The sequence below is a fragment of the Dipodomys merriami genome, unplaced genomic scaffold, assembly GCF_024711535.1.
Source record: "Dipodomys merriami isolate MVZ:Mamm:240054 unplaced genomic scaffold, mDipMer1.0.p SCAF_4, whole genome shotgun sequence".
In the NCBI taxonomy this organism is placed as follows: domain Eukaryota; kingdom Metazoa; phylum Chordata; class Mammalia; order Rodentia; family Heteromyidae; genus Dipodomys; species Dipodomys merriami.
In genome coordinates, this window is record NW_027205603.1 from 31,350,731 (window position 1) to 31,367,068 (window position 16,338).

General features: G+C 37.3%; 1 protein-coding gene across 1 annotated transcript in view; it reads right to left on the minus strand.

The window, feature by feature from the left end:
• Positions 1 to 16,338, minus strand: part of Bpnt2 (3'(2'), 5'-bisphosphate nucleotidase 2) — a 30,466-nt gene that overhangs the window by 12,595 nt on the left and 1,533 nt on the right. The window contains exons 2-3 of the mRNA XM_069990761.1: positions 3,480 to 3,642; positions 2,223 to 2,318 (exon numbers count right to left, since the gene is read on the minus strand). Of these exons, the coding sequence (XP_069846862.1) occupies positions 2,223 to 2,318; positions 3,480 to 3,642 (259 nt within the window). The remainder of the gene's footprint in view (positions 1 to 2,222; positions 2,319 to 3,479; positions 3,643 to 16,338) is intronic.

A 16,338-nucleotide genomic window follows, 5' to 3' on the forward strand; every position in this document is an offset into this window, starting at 1 on the left:
TGTCCTTGGATAGCCACTTGGATAGCCACTGCATTTCTTACTTAGCTTTCCTTGTAACAAAACTCTTACACGCACACACGCACGCACTCCCAGAGAATCTTGCTAACACAGGGAGCAAAAGCAGCAGGAGGGACAGGCCAGTGTTCACAGAAGAGAGAAATAAAACTATTTTGTTCAACTCCTACACATTTTTACAAATATCACTTCAGCCTAAATTAACAGCTTAAATTGTATCCTAACAAATTCAATGAGCATTACAGGTAAGATGTACAATTAGTATCTTAAGGAATATCAGAACACTAATGCCACAAACCTTTAATAGCTGATATCTCTGAGAACTATCTAAATTATGAAAAGAGATAAAGACAGATAGGACAAAGTAAGTATGATTCTGAAATACAGAGCCAACACTCAAATAACATGTTAGCCTGTCTCAGCGCAGCTAAAATTTGGGATCCTGGTCATTTGGCAATGTGAATAAATAACTCCAATATAATCAGTTACATACTCTTGGGACAGCAGTGTAAGATGTCCATAAACTCAGTAGCTTGCAACAAAAGAAGTTTATCTAAAAATCTAAAACCAAGATGTTAATGAATAGGGTTAGTTCCTAATTCCTAGAGGCTCTGAGGGTAAATCTGTTCTATACCCTTTCCTCTCTTCCTTTTGGTAGCAGACAATCCTTAGCTTCTTCAAGGCTTTACTCTGGTGTCTGTCTCTTAACTTCATACGATGTTAACCAATGTGTGTGTACATTCTATTTCTTATACAGACAAGATCACTGGTTTAAAGTCCTACTCTTTTTTTCTTAATTTTTTTTTATTTATTGTGAAAATACCGTATACAGAGCGGTTACAATTACATGAGCAAGGTAATGAGTACATTTCTTATCAAGCATTGTTGTGGTCTCCTCCTTTGTCCTCCCCCCCACCTCCCATTGGCCAAAGTTGTAAAGTTTGTTTTTTGACATAACATCTTGTACACCTCATTGTTGCAACGGGTCCACCTATATCCCTATTTAAACAATTTGTTTTTTCCCTTCCCCTCCACAAATTATACCAACATCAAATACAGTGAAAACCGGGGTTAAAGTCCTACTCTTAAATATAATCTCATGACACCAAAGTTTGTACGTTATTATAGGTTGAATCGTGTTCCCCTGATAGTATAATGGAGTTCTAACCTCTAGCACCTCAGAATCTGTAATTACCTGGAAATAGAATCGCTGAGACATAACAAGTTAGATGAGGCCACACTGACTTATATTCCCTTAGTCCAACAGGACTGGTTTAATTATTAGGAGAGGAGAAGAAACACAGACATACACAAAGAGGGCTATACGATAAAGGAAACACAGGTTGGAGTTATGTATTTATAAGGCAAGAATTCTATGGATTTCTGACAAACTACCAAACACTAAGAGAAAAACATGAAAGTACAGTGCTTTACAGGCAATGTCTCTGCCAACACCTTGACTTTGGACTTCTATCCTTTAGTACTGTAAGAACTACAATGCTATTCTTCAAGATACAGTTTATGGTTTTTCATTACAGTAGCCCTAGGCTACTATAAAGTAGACCTAAATTTAAGGACTTTATGTAATCCAGTATAATTTGCTCTTGGTACAGCGCAATTGTTACCATAAGAATCTTGTTATCTCAGGTAAGAATAGAGTCAAAGATCCATAACCTTTGCCCTGTGTTGCTGATGAGAGTTACTAACTGAATTTATGACAATTCCCTTTAGGATGTCAGCAACGACGCTGAGGCCAATACCACTCTTGTATTGAGAACCAGTGTGGTCATGTTCAACTTGCAACCAGTACTATTACTGCTACCTGGAAGACCACAGCTAGCCTCTCTGGCTAACTAATAGCTAGTATATGTCTATAGTGATAGCAGAATATTGTCTGTGTATTTGCTGATGCTAGCAAGGTTACAAGAGCTCAAATGCATGATCTTCCATACACTCTTATGTCCAAAATAACTCTCACTGATGGGCCCAGACATCCTTGGGAATAAAAATTGTTTGGGAAGCCATATTTTGTCATGTATTATCAGTACCAACTATAAAATATTCACTGTATCCAATGAAGTGGTATGAAAAAGTAGGGGACAATCTTCAATAATTGCTGAGATTCTAATTGGTGAGATTCTAACATGATGGCAAATAGTTCAACAGTTCAGTAACATTACTCTTGAAAACTTTCATACATGTCATACCTGTATATTCAGAAAATGGCTTATGAATAACTCCTAGAACAGGTTTACCATTTACAGCCACGCACACCATAGTGGTGACATACTTTCGAAGATCCTCTGTGAAAAAACACATACACATAATTATCTAAGTACTGAACATAAATTCAAGATATATGTCACTTTATTATAAATTCATACAAAAGAAATGCTTTTCAAAGATAACAATCTTCAAAAAGCAAACAGAGTCCAGGGATGAGAGCCAGATTCAGGGACTAAACAGAGATCATTTGGGTTACATCCTTAACCCACAGTTTTATTAGTTATATATTGTTGGTCAAATTACTTAAATTCAGTTTTTTCATCTACATACACAATACAGACAATAAAACACATTATTCATGCTTATACATCAAAATAACTTTTAATTTTATGATTTAATTTAAAAATCAAGTTAGGCAGGTACAACATTCATCATGTAGAGATGCACTCACTAAATGTTATGTGATCAATCTAGTTCAGTTTAAAAAAACTTCTTGTAAAAAAAACTTATTCCTATTAGCTATTCATGTAAAATATTGTAATTTCATATATTATATGGATAATTTACACACACACACACACACACACACACACACACACACACACACACACATATACACAAACACATACATATATATAGGCTTAAAGTGGTAGAGCCTAGCTTTGAGAAAAATAACTCAGTGACAACGCCCAGGCCCTGAGTTTAAACCCCATGACAGACAAAAAAAAAAAAAGATGTTCCTTTACTGATTCTGAGCTACTGTCACTATATTTTGGGGCAAACAAAACAAGGTTCAAATCTCAATCCAGGTCCAATAGTTGTTTTTTGTTTTTTTGTTAGTCATGGGGCTTGAACTCTTCAGCTCAAGGTGAGCGCTCTACCACTTGAGCCACAGTGCCACTTCCGGGTTTCTGGTTTCTGAGTGGCTTACTGGAGATAAGAGTCTCACGGAATTTCCTGCCTAGGCTGGCTTTGAACCATGATCCTCAGATCTCAGCCTCCTGAGTAGCTAGGTTTACAGGCATGAGCCACTTACTCCTGGCCAACCTAGCTTTCCTGTCTTAAAATCTAACTGGAAAAAAATCTCAGTTTAGCCAAATCACTCTCTCTATATACATTATATAAAGTATACTAGTAATATGCACTATATATAGTATATAGTGCATATTACTAGTATACTTGTCTCATATATATATATATATATATATAAATATATACATGCATATAGTGTATATTACCTGTATATTCCTGTGTAGCATCAAGTGGATCAATCCAGACAGTAACACTCTCAGCTGGTACCTCTTTAGGAGTAGTTATTTCCTTCAGGATATCCTCAGGAATCTTATGATCCCATAAGATAACCTCCTTATCAGTTGCATCCACATGTTCCTCAGTGTTTATCTGCACCAAAAATTGTGAACAGTTGAAAAATGAGAAAAATAGAAAATATGAAAGAAGAAATGTTAGCCAGAAATAACAGAAACAAATTCTTAATTTTATTTCAGGGCACTCACTGTAAAATAAAAATATATAAAAATAAAATTACAGTGGCATTTGTCTTTAAATACTTTCCGTCAATATTCAAGTTCAATTTTTTGCTTAATAGAGAGAATTCAAATGCAGACAAAATGAAACTGAGCATCAAAGAAGGAAGGAATTTAAAGCTTAGTGGTGGTTTATTGAGGAAAAAAAAATATATATATATATATAAAGGTTGGGCGTGGTGGCAGCACCACCTCTAATCCTGACACTTTAGAGGCGGAGGCAGGCAGAGCACAAGCTCCACGTCAGCAGGCTATATAGCAAGACCCTGTCTCCAAACAAATAAAAACAAAAAATTAAAAACAAGCAAAATAAAATATTTAAGGTTCTAAAATATGAAAATAGTTACTGTTTTGGAATACTGAATATAACTGTAGTTAAGAGATTCAAAGAAGTCTTAAAAGGAGCAAAGCGACATGTACTTTACAAAAAGCAATGTAACTTAAAAATAGAAAATTACAAATGGTAAAGGGAAAAAATGCTCTAGGAAAGTGATTATACCTTTAGCACATAAGGAAAAGCAAATCTAGAAAATTGAAGGTTATAATAAGCTATATTATAAAATACAAAGTTGACATAAGCAATCAAATAGATATAAAAATGGTATCGTTTAACTATACAGCAAGGACATTTCACAGGATAATGAGGTAAAGTCAAATTTTTTGTTTTATATAGCAGGAGACAAAATAAAGACAAAATAAATGGTTTATGGATATGTAAAAGTGTAGAGTATATGAATATATATATACATTCTATTAAGAATGCATTCATTAGGGGCTGGGAAGGTGGCTCAGTGGTAGAGTGCTTGCCTTGCATGCATGAGGCCCTGGGTTCGATTCCTCAGCACCACATAAATAGAAAAAGGCAGAAGTGGCACTGTGGCTCAAGTGGTAGAGCTCTAGCCTTGAGCTGAAGAGCTGAGGGACAGTGCCTAGGCCTAGAGTTCAGGCCCCACAACTGGCAAAAAAAAAAAAAAATAAAAAAGGACAAAAGAATGCATACATTAGATTTCTTTAAACTGAGTTACAGGGCTGAGAAGGTGGCTCAGTGGTAAAGTGCTTGCCTTGCATGCATGAGGCCCTGGGTTCGATTCCTCAGCACCACATAAGCAGAAAAAGCCGGAAGTGGTGCTGTGGCTCAAGTGGTAGAGCACCAGCCTTGATCTGAAGAGTTGAGGGACAGCACACAGGCCCAGAGTTCAGGCCCCACAACCGACAAAAAACAGTAACAAAAACAAAAAACCAAAAAACTGAGTTACTTCTCAACCTTGATATAATGGACAATTTCAACTGGGTAATTTATTGTGGAGGTATCTTGTGCACTGAAGAATGTTTAAAAGCATTCCTGGCTAAATAATAGAATCTAATAGATACTAACAGCACCATCCCTAATTTTTTTAAAGAACTTTGCGGGGTGCTGGAGTTTTGGACTGTACACCTTGTGCTTGCTAGGCAGATAAGGTCTCATTATTTTTGCCCAGAGGCCAGCTATGGACCTCAATCCTCCAATCTTTGTTTTTTTGTTTTTTGTTTTTTCCACCATTTGAGCCACAGCATCACTTTGGCTTTTTCTCAATGGTTTATTGGAGATAATTGTCACTAAGAACCTATTCTTGCCCAGGATGGCTTTGAATCACGATCCTCACTCAGATCTCAGCCTCCTGAATAACTAGGAATCTCTGTCTCTTAAGTAACTGGAATTATAAATGTGTCCTACTATGCCTTGCCCCATCCCTTAGTTTTGACAACCAAACATGTCTTGACATTGTCAAGTATGTCCCTGTTCTGTCTTTTGTACAGAACACTGCTAAGTAGTAAGCTTATTGGTACATAGTCTCATTTGTAAGTTAATGAGTTTTCAAAGTGTTTAGAACTCAATTTACCTTTAGAAATTAGGATATACCCAGTGTAGCAAATCTAATAATTTATTACATTTTAATAGTTAATAAAAACCTGTCAAGACGGGCACCAGTGGCTCACACCTGTAATCCTAGCTACTCAGGAGGCTGAGATCTGAGGATCACAGTTCAAAACCAGCCCCGGCAGGAAAGTCTGTGAGATTCTATCTCCAATAAACCACTAGCAAACCGGAAGTGGCGCTGTGGAGTAGAGCAGTAGAGCGTTTGCCTTGAGCTGAAGAGCGCAGGGACAGCACCCAAGCCCAGAGTTCAAGCCCCAGGACTGACAAAACAAAACAAAACAAAACAAAAACCTGTCAATCCTATTTCAAATACTGGCTCCATTAAAAGATTTTCTTTTTTCTTTAATTATAAGATACACACATAAGAAAAATGCTCCCCAAAAGATTTCAGTTAAGGGCTAACATTTGAAGGAAGAAAGCTGTTGGCGTCTTTTACTTTCTGACAAGATCTTTTTCTAGGTTTTTCTTCTTTTATTTTTTCTTTTTGTTGGTCCTGGGTCTTGAATTCTGAGCCTGGGTGCTGTCTCTCAGCTCCTCAGCTCAAGGTAAGCGCTCTACCACTTGAACCACAGTGCCACTTCTCGCTTTTTCTGTTTGTTTATGTGGTGCTGAGGAATTGAGCCCAGGGCCTCATGTATGCGAAGCAAGCACTGTACCACTGAGCCACCTTCCCAGCCCCTAGGTCTTTTGTAATACTGCACGATGCCATACTGTGCCAGAGTGATTACAGCACTAAGAACACACTAGTAAAAAGGCACTAAGAGCATAAAACTCAGCAGTTACTAGCAATAACTGGAAGATTTCAACTGGTCACTGAAGAGCTTGTTAACTCAGTAACTATTTATTGACTGATAACTATATAAGTAAATGTCCATTAACTGATAAATGGATAACTATATTATGATATATCCATTAAATATCCATTAATTGATAAATGGTAACTATATTATGATATATCCATTAGGTCATTCAGCCATAAATGAAGGACTGAAATGAGTAGAGATGAAGTACTGAGTCCTGAAGGAACACTGATGAACCTCTGCTTTCTAAAAGAAGTCAGGTACAAGATACTAAATACTTATATGGTCATATGTACAAAGCTTTTGACCTTTTCTGCTTGTCCTAGACATATACTAGTTACTGCAAATAAGGGAAACCATGGACCTATGTTTCTTTGGGCCTGGCTTACTTCACTTAATATAACATGTTAACTGAAATGAACTCCAAGACAGGGACATAAGTAATTTTTTTCTTGCTATTGTTTTTAACGTACTTATGAGGTACTTTGTGATTTTTCTGTTTCCTTTGTATGTTCTTTCCCCATGGTATCAACCCTGTTTTCACTGTATTTGATTTCGGTGCCCTGCATCTTATATACACATTTTTCTAATTTGGGGAGGAGAAGGGAAAAAACAAACTGCTTAAATAGGGATACAGATTGACCCATTTTAACCATGAGATGTACAAGACACTATGTTGAAAATGAACTTTACAACTTGTGGGAGGGAGGGAAGGAGACGCTGGAGAAGTGGGGAGGTGGGGAGGGAAGGGATAGTAGGGGAAAAACAAAGGAGGTAACAATGCTTGATAGGAAATGTACTCATTACCTTACTCATGTAACTGTACCCCCTCTGTACAATATTTTTACAATAAAAAATATTAAAAAGATACTAAATACTTACTATATGATTCTACTAATGACAAAAGTAGGTACTGAAATAAAGGCAGATAGCAGATTAGTAGCTGTCTGGGGAAAGGATTAATAAGAAAGATTAATAGTGAGTGGGTGGGCACAAGGATATTACTAAAGTGATGAAGTATTCTAAAACTTACCAATGATGACAGTTGTGTGATTTGTCAAATCTAGTAAAAATTACTAAATTATAGGCAGCAAATTATATGATATATTGACTTTTCCTACAATAAAGAAGAGAAGAAAGAGGAGGAACAAGAAGACAAAGAAGAAAGCAACAGCCAGACAAGATGGTGTAATTCCATCACCTGTAATCCCATTATCCGGGAAGCTAAAGGTAGGATTATGAAGTAAGCCTGGGCTAAACAGAGACCCTCTGTCAAAACACCAACAATAAATAAAGAAAAAAAAGAGAGGGTATCTAAGGAAGCTCTTGTAGAAAAGGAGCCTGGCATGAATTCTGGCATTCTAGCTCACAGAGTAACAACTGTAGACCCTATGATAGGAGTATGCCTGGTATGTTCCCTAGGCAGCAAAGAGGCAAGCAGCAGAGAGGCAGTTAATGAGAAAGACACAGGACAGAGGTCAGAGGAGTAATGGAATCCAGATGGTGAAGGACCTTGTAGGCCACAATACAGAGCCATCTGCTTCCTATCATAGCATCTATTATAAATATGCAGAGGGTCCTAATGATTGTAGCAAGCTGGAAGGAGGTAGAAGGATGTGGGGAGGTACAAAAAAGATAAATAAAATGAAATAAAACCATAAATAAAATCAAATAGATGGAATAAAACCATAATGTGCAGCTGAGTACCTGAGCAATGAGAAAATACAAAGAACCTGAATAAAAATTTAAACAATTTATAATTATATAATAAAATTTCTAGTTAAGATATTAATTGCATTTGTACATATCAGTAGCAAATTTTTAATTTTCAAAACAGAAAATCATGTGCTGGGTGCCAGTGGCTCATGCTTGTAATCCCAGATATTCATGAGGCTAAGAGGATCTATGGCTCATAGTTGGAAGCTAGCCTGGGCAGGAAAGCCTGTGAGACTTCTATCTCCAATTAAGTACAACAAAGGTCAAAAGTAAAGCTGTGGCTCAAGTGGTAGTATACTAGTCTTAAGCAAAAATTAAAAATAAAAACAACCCCCCACAAAAAACAAAAACAAAAATATAAAACAAAACAACACAGGAACAGTGCTCAAATCCTGAGTTCAAGCTCTAGGGCAGGCACCAAAAATGAGAAAAGAAAACCATGTAAGCTAATAACAAAAATAAACTATCTGGAAATAAAGTTTATGCAAGACATATGGACAAAATAAAACCTCTTTATAAGGCACTTACACAAACCTACATAAAAGGAAAGCTTAATTTTAATATAAAGACAAAAAATGTCAATTTTCCCATAATAAACTACAAAGTTATTGCAACTCTAATCAAAATACTCTTAGGTTTTTTTTTTCACTTCTCAGAAATTGGAAAAGCCACTCCAAAACTTACATAATATAGCAAAAATACAAAAGTCAAAATATTTTTAAGTAAGGTAAAAATATGCAGACATCAAGACTTAATCTTGTAGCATATTAGTTCAGAATCAGAATAAGATACATATATATACTGAATGAATTCAGTAATAACATCAAAAGAAACAGATAAAATAATGAATGAGTCTCAGAAAAGTTGAAGCATTTCATTAATCTTGTGCAGTATAGGTTACAAAAATAACAATATCCCATCAACACATTGTAGAACTTTATTTGAATAAGATCACTGAGAATCAAGAAGAAAGACAAGAACATTAACTCAATTACACAACCTGCTTTTGTGCAACTTCTTTTACTACTACCATCTACCAATAAAAAATCCATGGTCCACCAGTATACACAGCCTTTGTGGTATACACTAAATTCAAAACCTTTTTAAATTAACCCTTTTTAACTAACAATGCATATGAAATGAGTAAGTCCTGAAAAATCTACTTCCCAGTTTTAAGTACATATGCACAACATTCTGGGGAAAAAAAAGGCTAGTTTAAGCTATTATAATCTAATATGAATTCTTAGCCTTCAACAGTGTACTGAATCACTGACTCATTCATTCAACAGTTATTTTATAACTACCATACACTGAACTCCTTTGGGCACTAAAATACATCAATGAACCAAAGAAAAATTTCTAGCTTTCCAGAGCTTCCCTTCTTAAGCAAGCAATCTGACTCTTCTTAAAGCTGACCATGTCACTCCAAGTTAAATATTCCAATGGTTCTCATTATGCAGATAAAATCCAGACTCCTTATCATCATGATCAGGATCAACAGATGATCTGAAGCCAGGAACAACTATTCAGTACCTCTCTCCACATGCAAACTTATTTTCTGCACTCCAGACTTAACCACTGGCTTCAGAGGCATTTGTACTTTTTATACCCTTCTCACATACATATCCCCCAGGTTTCTATATCGTGGGCTACTTCGTATCATCCAGATCTTAGTTCAAATGACAGCATCTCATATATGGCCTTCTCTGACTACCAAGGGTAAAGTAAGATTTCCAGATGTTCTTCCCATATGTTTTCTTTCTCAAAGCCTGTAGTATCTAAAATGATCAGTTCTCCAAAAGAGTTTTATTTCTGAAAATTTTCTTCATTTGCTTCATTACTGTAATCCTCATTCCCACTGTCTATACCAAAGTAGATGTTCAGTGAAAATCTCTCCCCCACCCCCTTCCCTCAGGCTTTCTTGCTCAGCTGGCAGCTTACCACTTGAACCAAACCTCCAGCCCAGTTTTTGCTGGTTGATTTTGGAGGTGGAATCTTGTGGACTTTTCTGTCTGAGCTGACTTCAACCCTCTGTCTCAATTTCTTGAGTAGTTCAGATGACAGACTTGAATCACCAGCACTTGGCTAATAAACATTTCTTGACTGAGGCTCTTATTCTAGCTGCAGTACTTTTTTTCATTTCTTCTTCATAATCTTCTATTGTTTACTCTGCTTTCCTTATGCTTACTGCCTATTTATCTTTCAAAGACTTCAACAAGGAAAGGCAGTGTGAGAAATCAACTGCAACCTTACAAAAAGCTTGCATTACATCTACTTATAGACAATAGCCTCAACCAATCACCACCTTTATGCTGCCTTGCCCATTCCCAAAGAAGCCCAGTGGGAGGAATGAAAAATGAGGCTTATAGAGAACCTATGATTTTTGCGGGGTAACATGAAAAGCTTCTAGAAATCAGAAAACTGCAAATTGAGCTTAAGCTCTACTCATATATTACGCCGCATGTTGGATCTATGTATGGCCAACTGTCTAAACGTTCCTTAGGCTTTTCTTAATTTGTAAGCATACCAAGTGAGTGCCCGCCCCACTTTTTGTAGGTCATGGGGCTTGAACTCTGGGCCTGGGCACTATCTCTGAGCTGTTCTTCAGCTGAAGGCAAGCACTCTACCACCTAAACCACAGTGCCATTTCCAGTTTTCTGGTGGTTTATTGGAGATAAAAGTCTCATGGACTTTCCTGCCCTGGCTGGCCTTGAATTATGATCCTCAGATCTCAGCCTCCTGAGTAGCTAGGATTACAAGTGTGAGTCATTGGTGCCTGGCTTGGATCTCTCTTTTTTTAACTTGTCTCCTATCTAAACATATCTATAGCTCACAAATCCAGTTTTCTTTTCCTTTCTGGGCATATGGTAAATTATAGTCCCTATCTTCTTTGCAGTCAGAGACACATGACAAAGGATCTAGATAATGAAATGTGGACAGAAAATGTGAAATATGACAAAATGTGGATGCACATCTTGGCTAAGACTGAGATCAAGTTTTAAATCTCTTCTCTTTGCCTGCCATGAACAAGATCATAGAGTCACAGTCACGGCATACAGGACAGCTACCTTGGACTATGTTAGAATTCCAAGATTTGTGGTTGCTTTAGTTCTACCTACTCAGACTTTCCAGGCTAAATGCATTTTCTCTTTTATTTAATGTAAATATTCCTAAGCAGTTTAAAAGCCAGAAGAAATGCATATAAGTACTTCAAGTCAGTTTGATTCTCTTATTCCTAATTTAACTATAGATCAACAATTCTGCGGGATTGGAGCAAATAATCTCACATATGAGTTGGAAAGTAGGGAGAATACATGAAATAAGAAAAAAACATGAAGAATGTTAGGTCCAGGTTCGAAGAGGAAAGGAAGCACAGCCTAGAGAAGGCATTGTTAAGTATGAGGCCAGGTAGAGAAGCCTATAATTTTGCAAATGAAAAATGTTTCATGCACATGGTAGGCAAAATCCAAGCAAAGCCATGCCAAGGCTCAATAATCACTTACTGAATACTAAGGTTATTTAAATATTTTATTTACTTTTGTTGTTGTTGTTGTGGGGCTTAACTCAGGGCCTGGGCATTGTCCCTGAGCTCTATTTCTCAAGACTAGCACTCTATACCACTTTGAGCCACAGCTCCACTTTGGTTTTTGAGTAGTTTATTGGAGATAAGAGTCTCACGGGGGGGGGGGGGGGGGGGGGGGGGGAGGATTAGGATTAGGATTGGGGGGGAGGGGGGAGGCTGGGAAGGGATGTGAAGGGTAAACACAGGAGGAGGCTGCAATGCTTGGTAAGAAATGTACGCATTATCCTGCCCATGTAATTGTAACTCCTCTGTACAGTATGTTCACAAATAAAATTAAATTAAATTAAAAAAAAAAAAAGAGTCTCACAGGGACTTTTCTGCCCAGGCTGGCTTCAAACTTTGATCCTCAGATCTTAGCCTCCTGTAGGATTACAGGTGCGAGCCACCAGCTCCTGGCTTTTTTTATTTTTGTCAATCATGGGGGTTTGAACCCAGGGCCTGAATGTTGTTCCTAAGCTATTTCACTTAAGGCTAGCACTCTACCACTTGAGCCACAGTGACACTTCTGGTTTTCTGGTAGTTAACTGGAGATAAGAGTCTTATGGACATTCTTGCCTGGACTGCCTATAGCAAATGAACATACTCTACTGTCTTATTATCTTAAAAATAAATACCACGTACCACACACATGCACAAAACAAAAACTATCTTCCCTTAATTTAACACCATTGCCAACTTCCTTAGAAGTCAAATTTCTTAAAGGACTTACTTTTACATGTTTCCATTCCTTACCTTTCCCCATTTTCAATTTTGCTTCCTCCACATCATGTTACCAAGAAAGCTTTCACAAAGATGGCCAATGATATAGTACAGAACTATGATGAAGAGATTAATTATAGATTTCCTGTGTTCAAAGTAGGTATGAGAGTAAAACTGAGTATAGTCCTTAATACTAAGTGAGCGTTGAATAAACACTGACTGCTATTATTCTTGGTAAATGATGCTTTTAGTCTTCATTATCCTTCCTTGGTCCCAGGCATTGATTTTCCCCTATCCTTTATATGCTCTCCCTACACAATCCTGTCCAAACCAGTTTCCATTAACATGGCAACACAGATGACTACTAAATTGTACTTCCAATTTAGAAGTCTCTTGACAGCCTTACTCATATATATTCAACTACCTCCTTAACATCTCCCCTTGGACACACCAAAGACATCTCTAACACAAGTCTAAAATGACCCTCATAATCTAACCCTCCATCCTGTCATTACCACACACCTCCCTTTTTATTTTTATTTAGTTTTTTTTTTTTTTCAGAGGTGGGGTGGGGGTGCTGGGGATGGGCTTCACACATTATAAGCAAACACTATCACTGGGCTACACCTCCAGCCAAAAGTGCTTATCTTTTTTTAAAAGACCCCTTTCTAATGCAACTATTTTTCTCTTTACCATATCTTTCCTATAAATACAATCCTAATTTGAAGAACACTGTCTCTCACTGAAGTAATCTCTTTAACCAGTGTCCCTGTATTCACTTTTCTCACTTCAAACTATCCCCAAATATGTACTCTTAGTACTTCCATTTCTTCAAAACACTTTTAAAGTTCTAAGTACACTTTTGTCATTCCTCTTATACTGCTTGTACTCAGAATTAAGACAGGTGTGTGCGAGATGATTCTCAATGAATCACAGTGAGCCTATGGTGGTTTTCTAGTGTGTAATCATTGTATATTGGTTAGCCCCTCCAACTGTCAATTCCTTTATCGGCAAAACAAAGGTTACATTTCTTAACCTACATTGTTCTACAGATCAATTAATAATGACATTAAAAAGTTTAGTTACAGAGCCAGGCGCCGGTGGCTCACGCCTGTAATCCTAGCTACTGAGGAGGCTGAGATCTGAGGTTCACAGTTCAAAGCCAGCACAGGCAGAAGAGTCCGTGGACTCTTTTCTCCAATAAACCACTAGAAAACCAGAAGAGGTGCTGTGGCTTAAGCGGTAGAGCGCTCACCTTGAGCTGAAGAGCACAGGGATAGCACCCAAGCCCAGAGTTCAAGCTCCACAACCAACAAAAAAAAAGTTAAGTTACTTGCTAAAAGCTTGCCTTGAGTTTGATCTTCTCCCACATGGACTATTCTCACAATCTCCTAATTGGTCTCAATCATGTCCAAATACCCAAAGAATAGAGTATGGCATATTACAGGCCTCAAGAAAAATTAGCTTAAGTCTGGCTTCTTTTTGGTATACCAGTATTAAAGATCACATTCAAACTCCTTCTTCCTAATCATTTCCACTGTGATTCTTCCCAAAGCGTATCAAACCAATAGATGAATTCATTGCAATACTTGAATTTGTTGTGTGTTGAATCTGTTGGGAGTGCTCCTTTGAACTAGGTGGATTTTGTTTTGTTTTTTGTCTATAGTGCTTATGTCTGTACCTATTAAGAGTTATCTTGATTTTGCAGAAGAGGAAGAAATAACCAGGACCTAAGCTGGTGACTAGACAGGAGGTAAACAAAGGTATTCTCTGCACTGTATTAGTGCTTCTTAACTGTTCCAGCCATCACTTCAGTTCAAAGAAATGAGTTAAACTCCCATCCCTCAAACCAAGAAAGGTACTGCCCCAACTTTCGGCTACCAATTAGTAATACTATGCTTAATCTTCAAATAAGTTACTGTCAAATAAACAAGCTGAGGGCAGAATCCTCATAGATGGAGTCCCGTACACATCAGATAGAAGTAATAATCTTAAATTTGTCCTGTTACTACAAACCCATCCCACAAAACTACATTCATCCTTCAGTTTTATCATTATCCACAAGGATATAATCAGGGAACATGTCATAAAAATGGCTACCGTTACTACTACTTTGATACTGAGCCATCAGGCATCCTCAATTGCTTAGGAGTAAGACCAGCTTCTCTGAAGGTACACTCAAGACCTATGACTTGAGAAAGAATGAGAAATCCAAGGTCAAATTTGACTTTTGTTGGGATAGTATATACTTCTCTTGAAGTCAATCTGGTCACCAATTGACAAATTGGGTCATATTAATTCTGTTATAAAGGTTGTCTTATGTATTCTAGGATGTTTCCTCTCTACCCACTGGTTGTTAGTTAAGATTCCATCCCTGGCTGTGACAGCCAAAGATTTCTGTAGACATTGCCAAATAAATATTTCTTAGGGGAACAAAACTGTCTCCAAGTATTCTAGAATGACTCCTGGTATATCTTTTACTGATGAAAGAATATTAACTGGTGAAGCTCAGACTTTAAGACATCAAAGTAATGAGAGAAAGAAAATAGATCTCTCTCATTTGTACAGGACATGGGCTTTTTTTTTTTCTTTTGCAAGAGTACTTGTGGTTTCTCAATGGTCATTTTCCATTAGGAAATAAACTAAGTGGAATATGGTTAAGTTAGTTAACAAAGCCTTTGGGATGAGGCTCCAAAAACAACTAAGCATTGAAGGTTGTGCATCTGGTCATTAGGGGAGAGGAGGAAAAAAAGAAAAAAAAAATCTGAGTCTCTACTTAGAGGGCTGCAACATCTGACCTCTACTCTAGTCTCATAAAACTAGGGTAAAAGGAGATAGGCCAATATGACACCATCCCTACTCTGACACTAAAATCAAACACAACTTCCTCTCTGCCACTAATCAAAACCCAACCTGAACACTAAAGATGCACATACAAACATTCAAACAAAAAAAGTCATTTTCCTAGATTTTAAATCTGCAAACCCAAAACTTCAGCTTTTATGGTTAATAAAATGCTACACACTATCTTTGGCAGCTATTTTCTTGTTGGCCATTGAGTTCAAGCTCTAAGTACATGCATACATACATAGAGACACATACTTTGCTTGCTAAGGTGCACTATTTGTACCTTTAAGCTTCTATAGCTCTATATCCCCCCCCCATCTCACTCCCAGGAAGTTATAGTATAACTTTTAAGTAGTCTTCAAATAGTCTACCTAAAATGAAGAGCTACAAAGCTAACGTATGCTGTAGACTACTGTTATGTTCGTCAAGATTTCCCATTTGACAGTGTGCTTTTTTTGATAGTTCTGGGATCTGAACTCAAGACCTTAAGTACACTAAGCAGGGGCTTAGCCACACCGCTAGTCTACTTTTTGCTTTAGTTACTTTTCAGCTAGGATCTTGCCAGGGCTGTCTTTGGACCAAGATCCTCTTATCCTCCTCCATAGCTACCATTACAGGCATGATCAACTATACTCAGACATATCCCATTTGGAAAGTGGGAACATAAATGAAATTTACTTAAAGTTGCTGGAATGATCAAATGTAGCCAATATCCAGCCACCTAGAATATACTGTTAGATGCAAACAAAGGTAAGTATTATTTGAGATGGTAAAGCAGAGTAAAGAAGAAGAGAAAGCAGATATACACAAGGGTTTTATTTGAAAAGACATTTGAAAAAAATTATGTTAATGCCAATCACATCTGGTAGGTAATGTTTCATGTGGGAAAAATGAAAGGAAGTGTGAGGGCAAGTAGATGGGCAAAGGAGAAAAGAAAGACAGAGTCCAAGCCTATGAGGAGAGTTACATAAGACAAATGCTACAAAGACA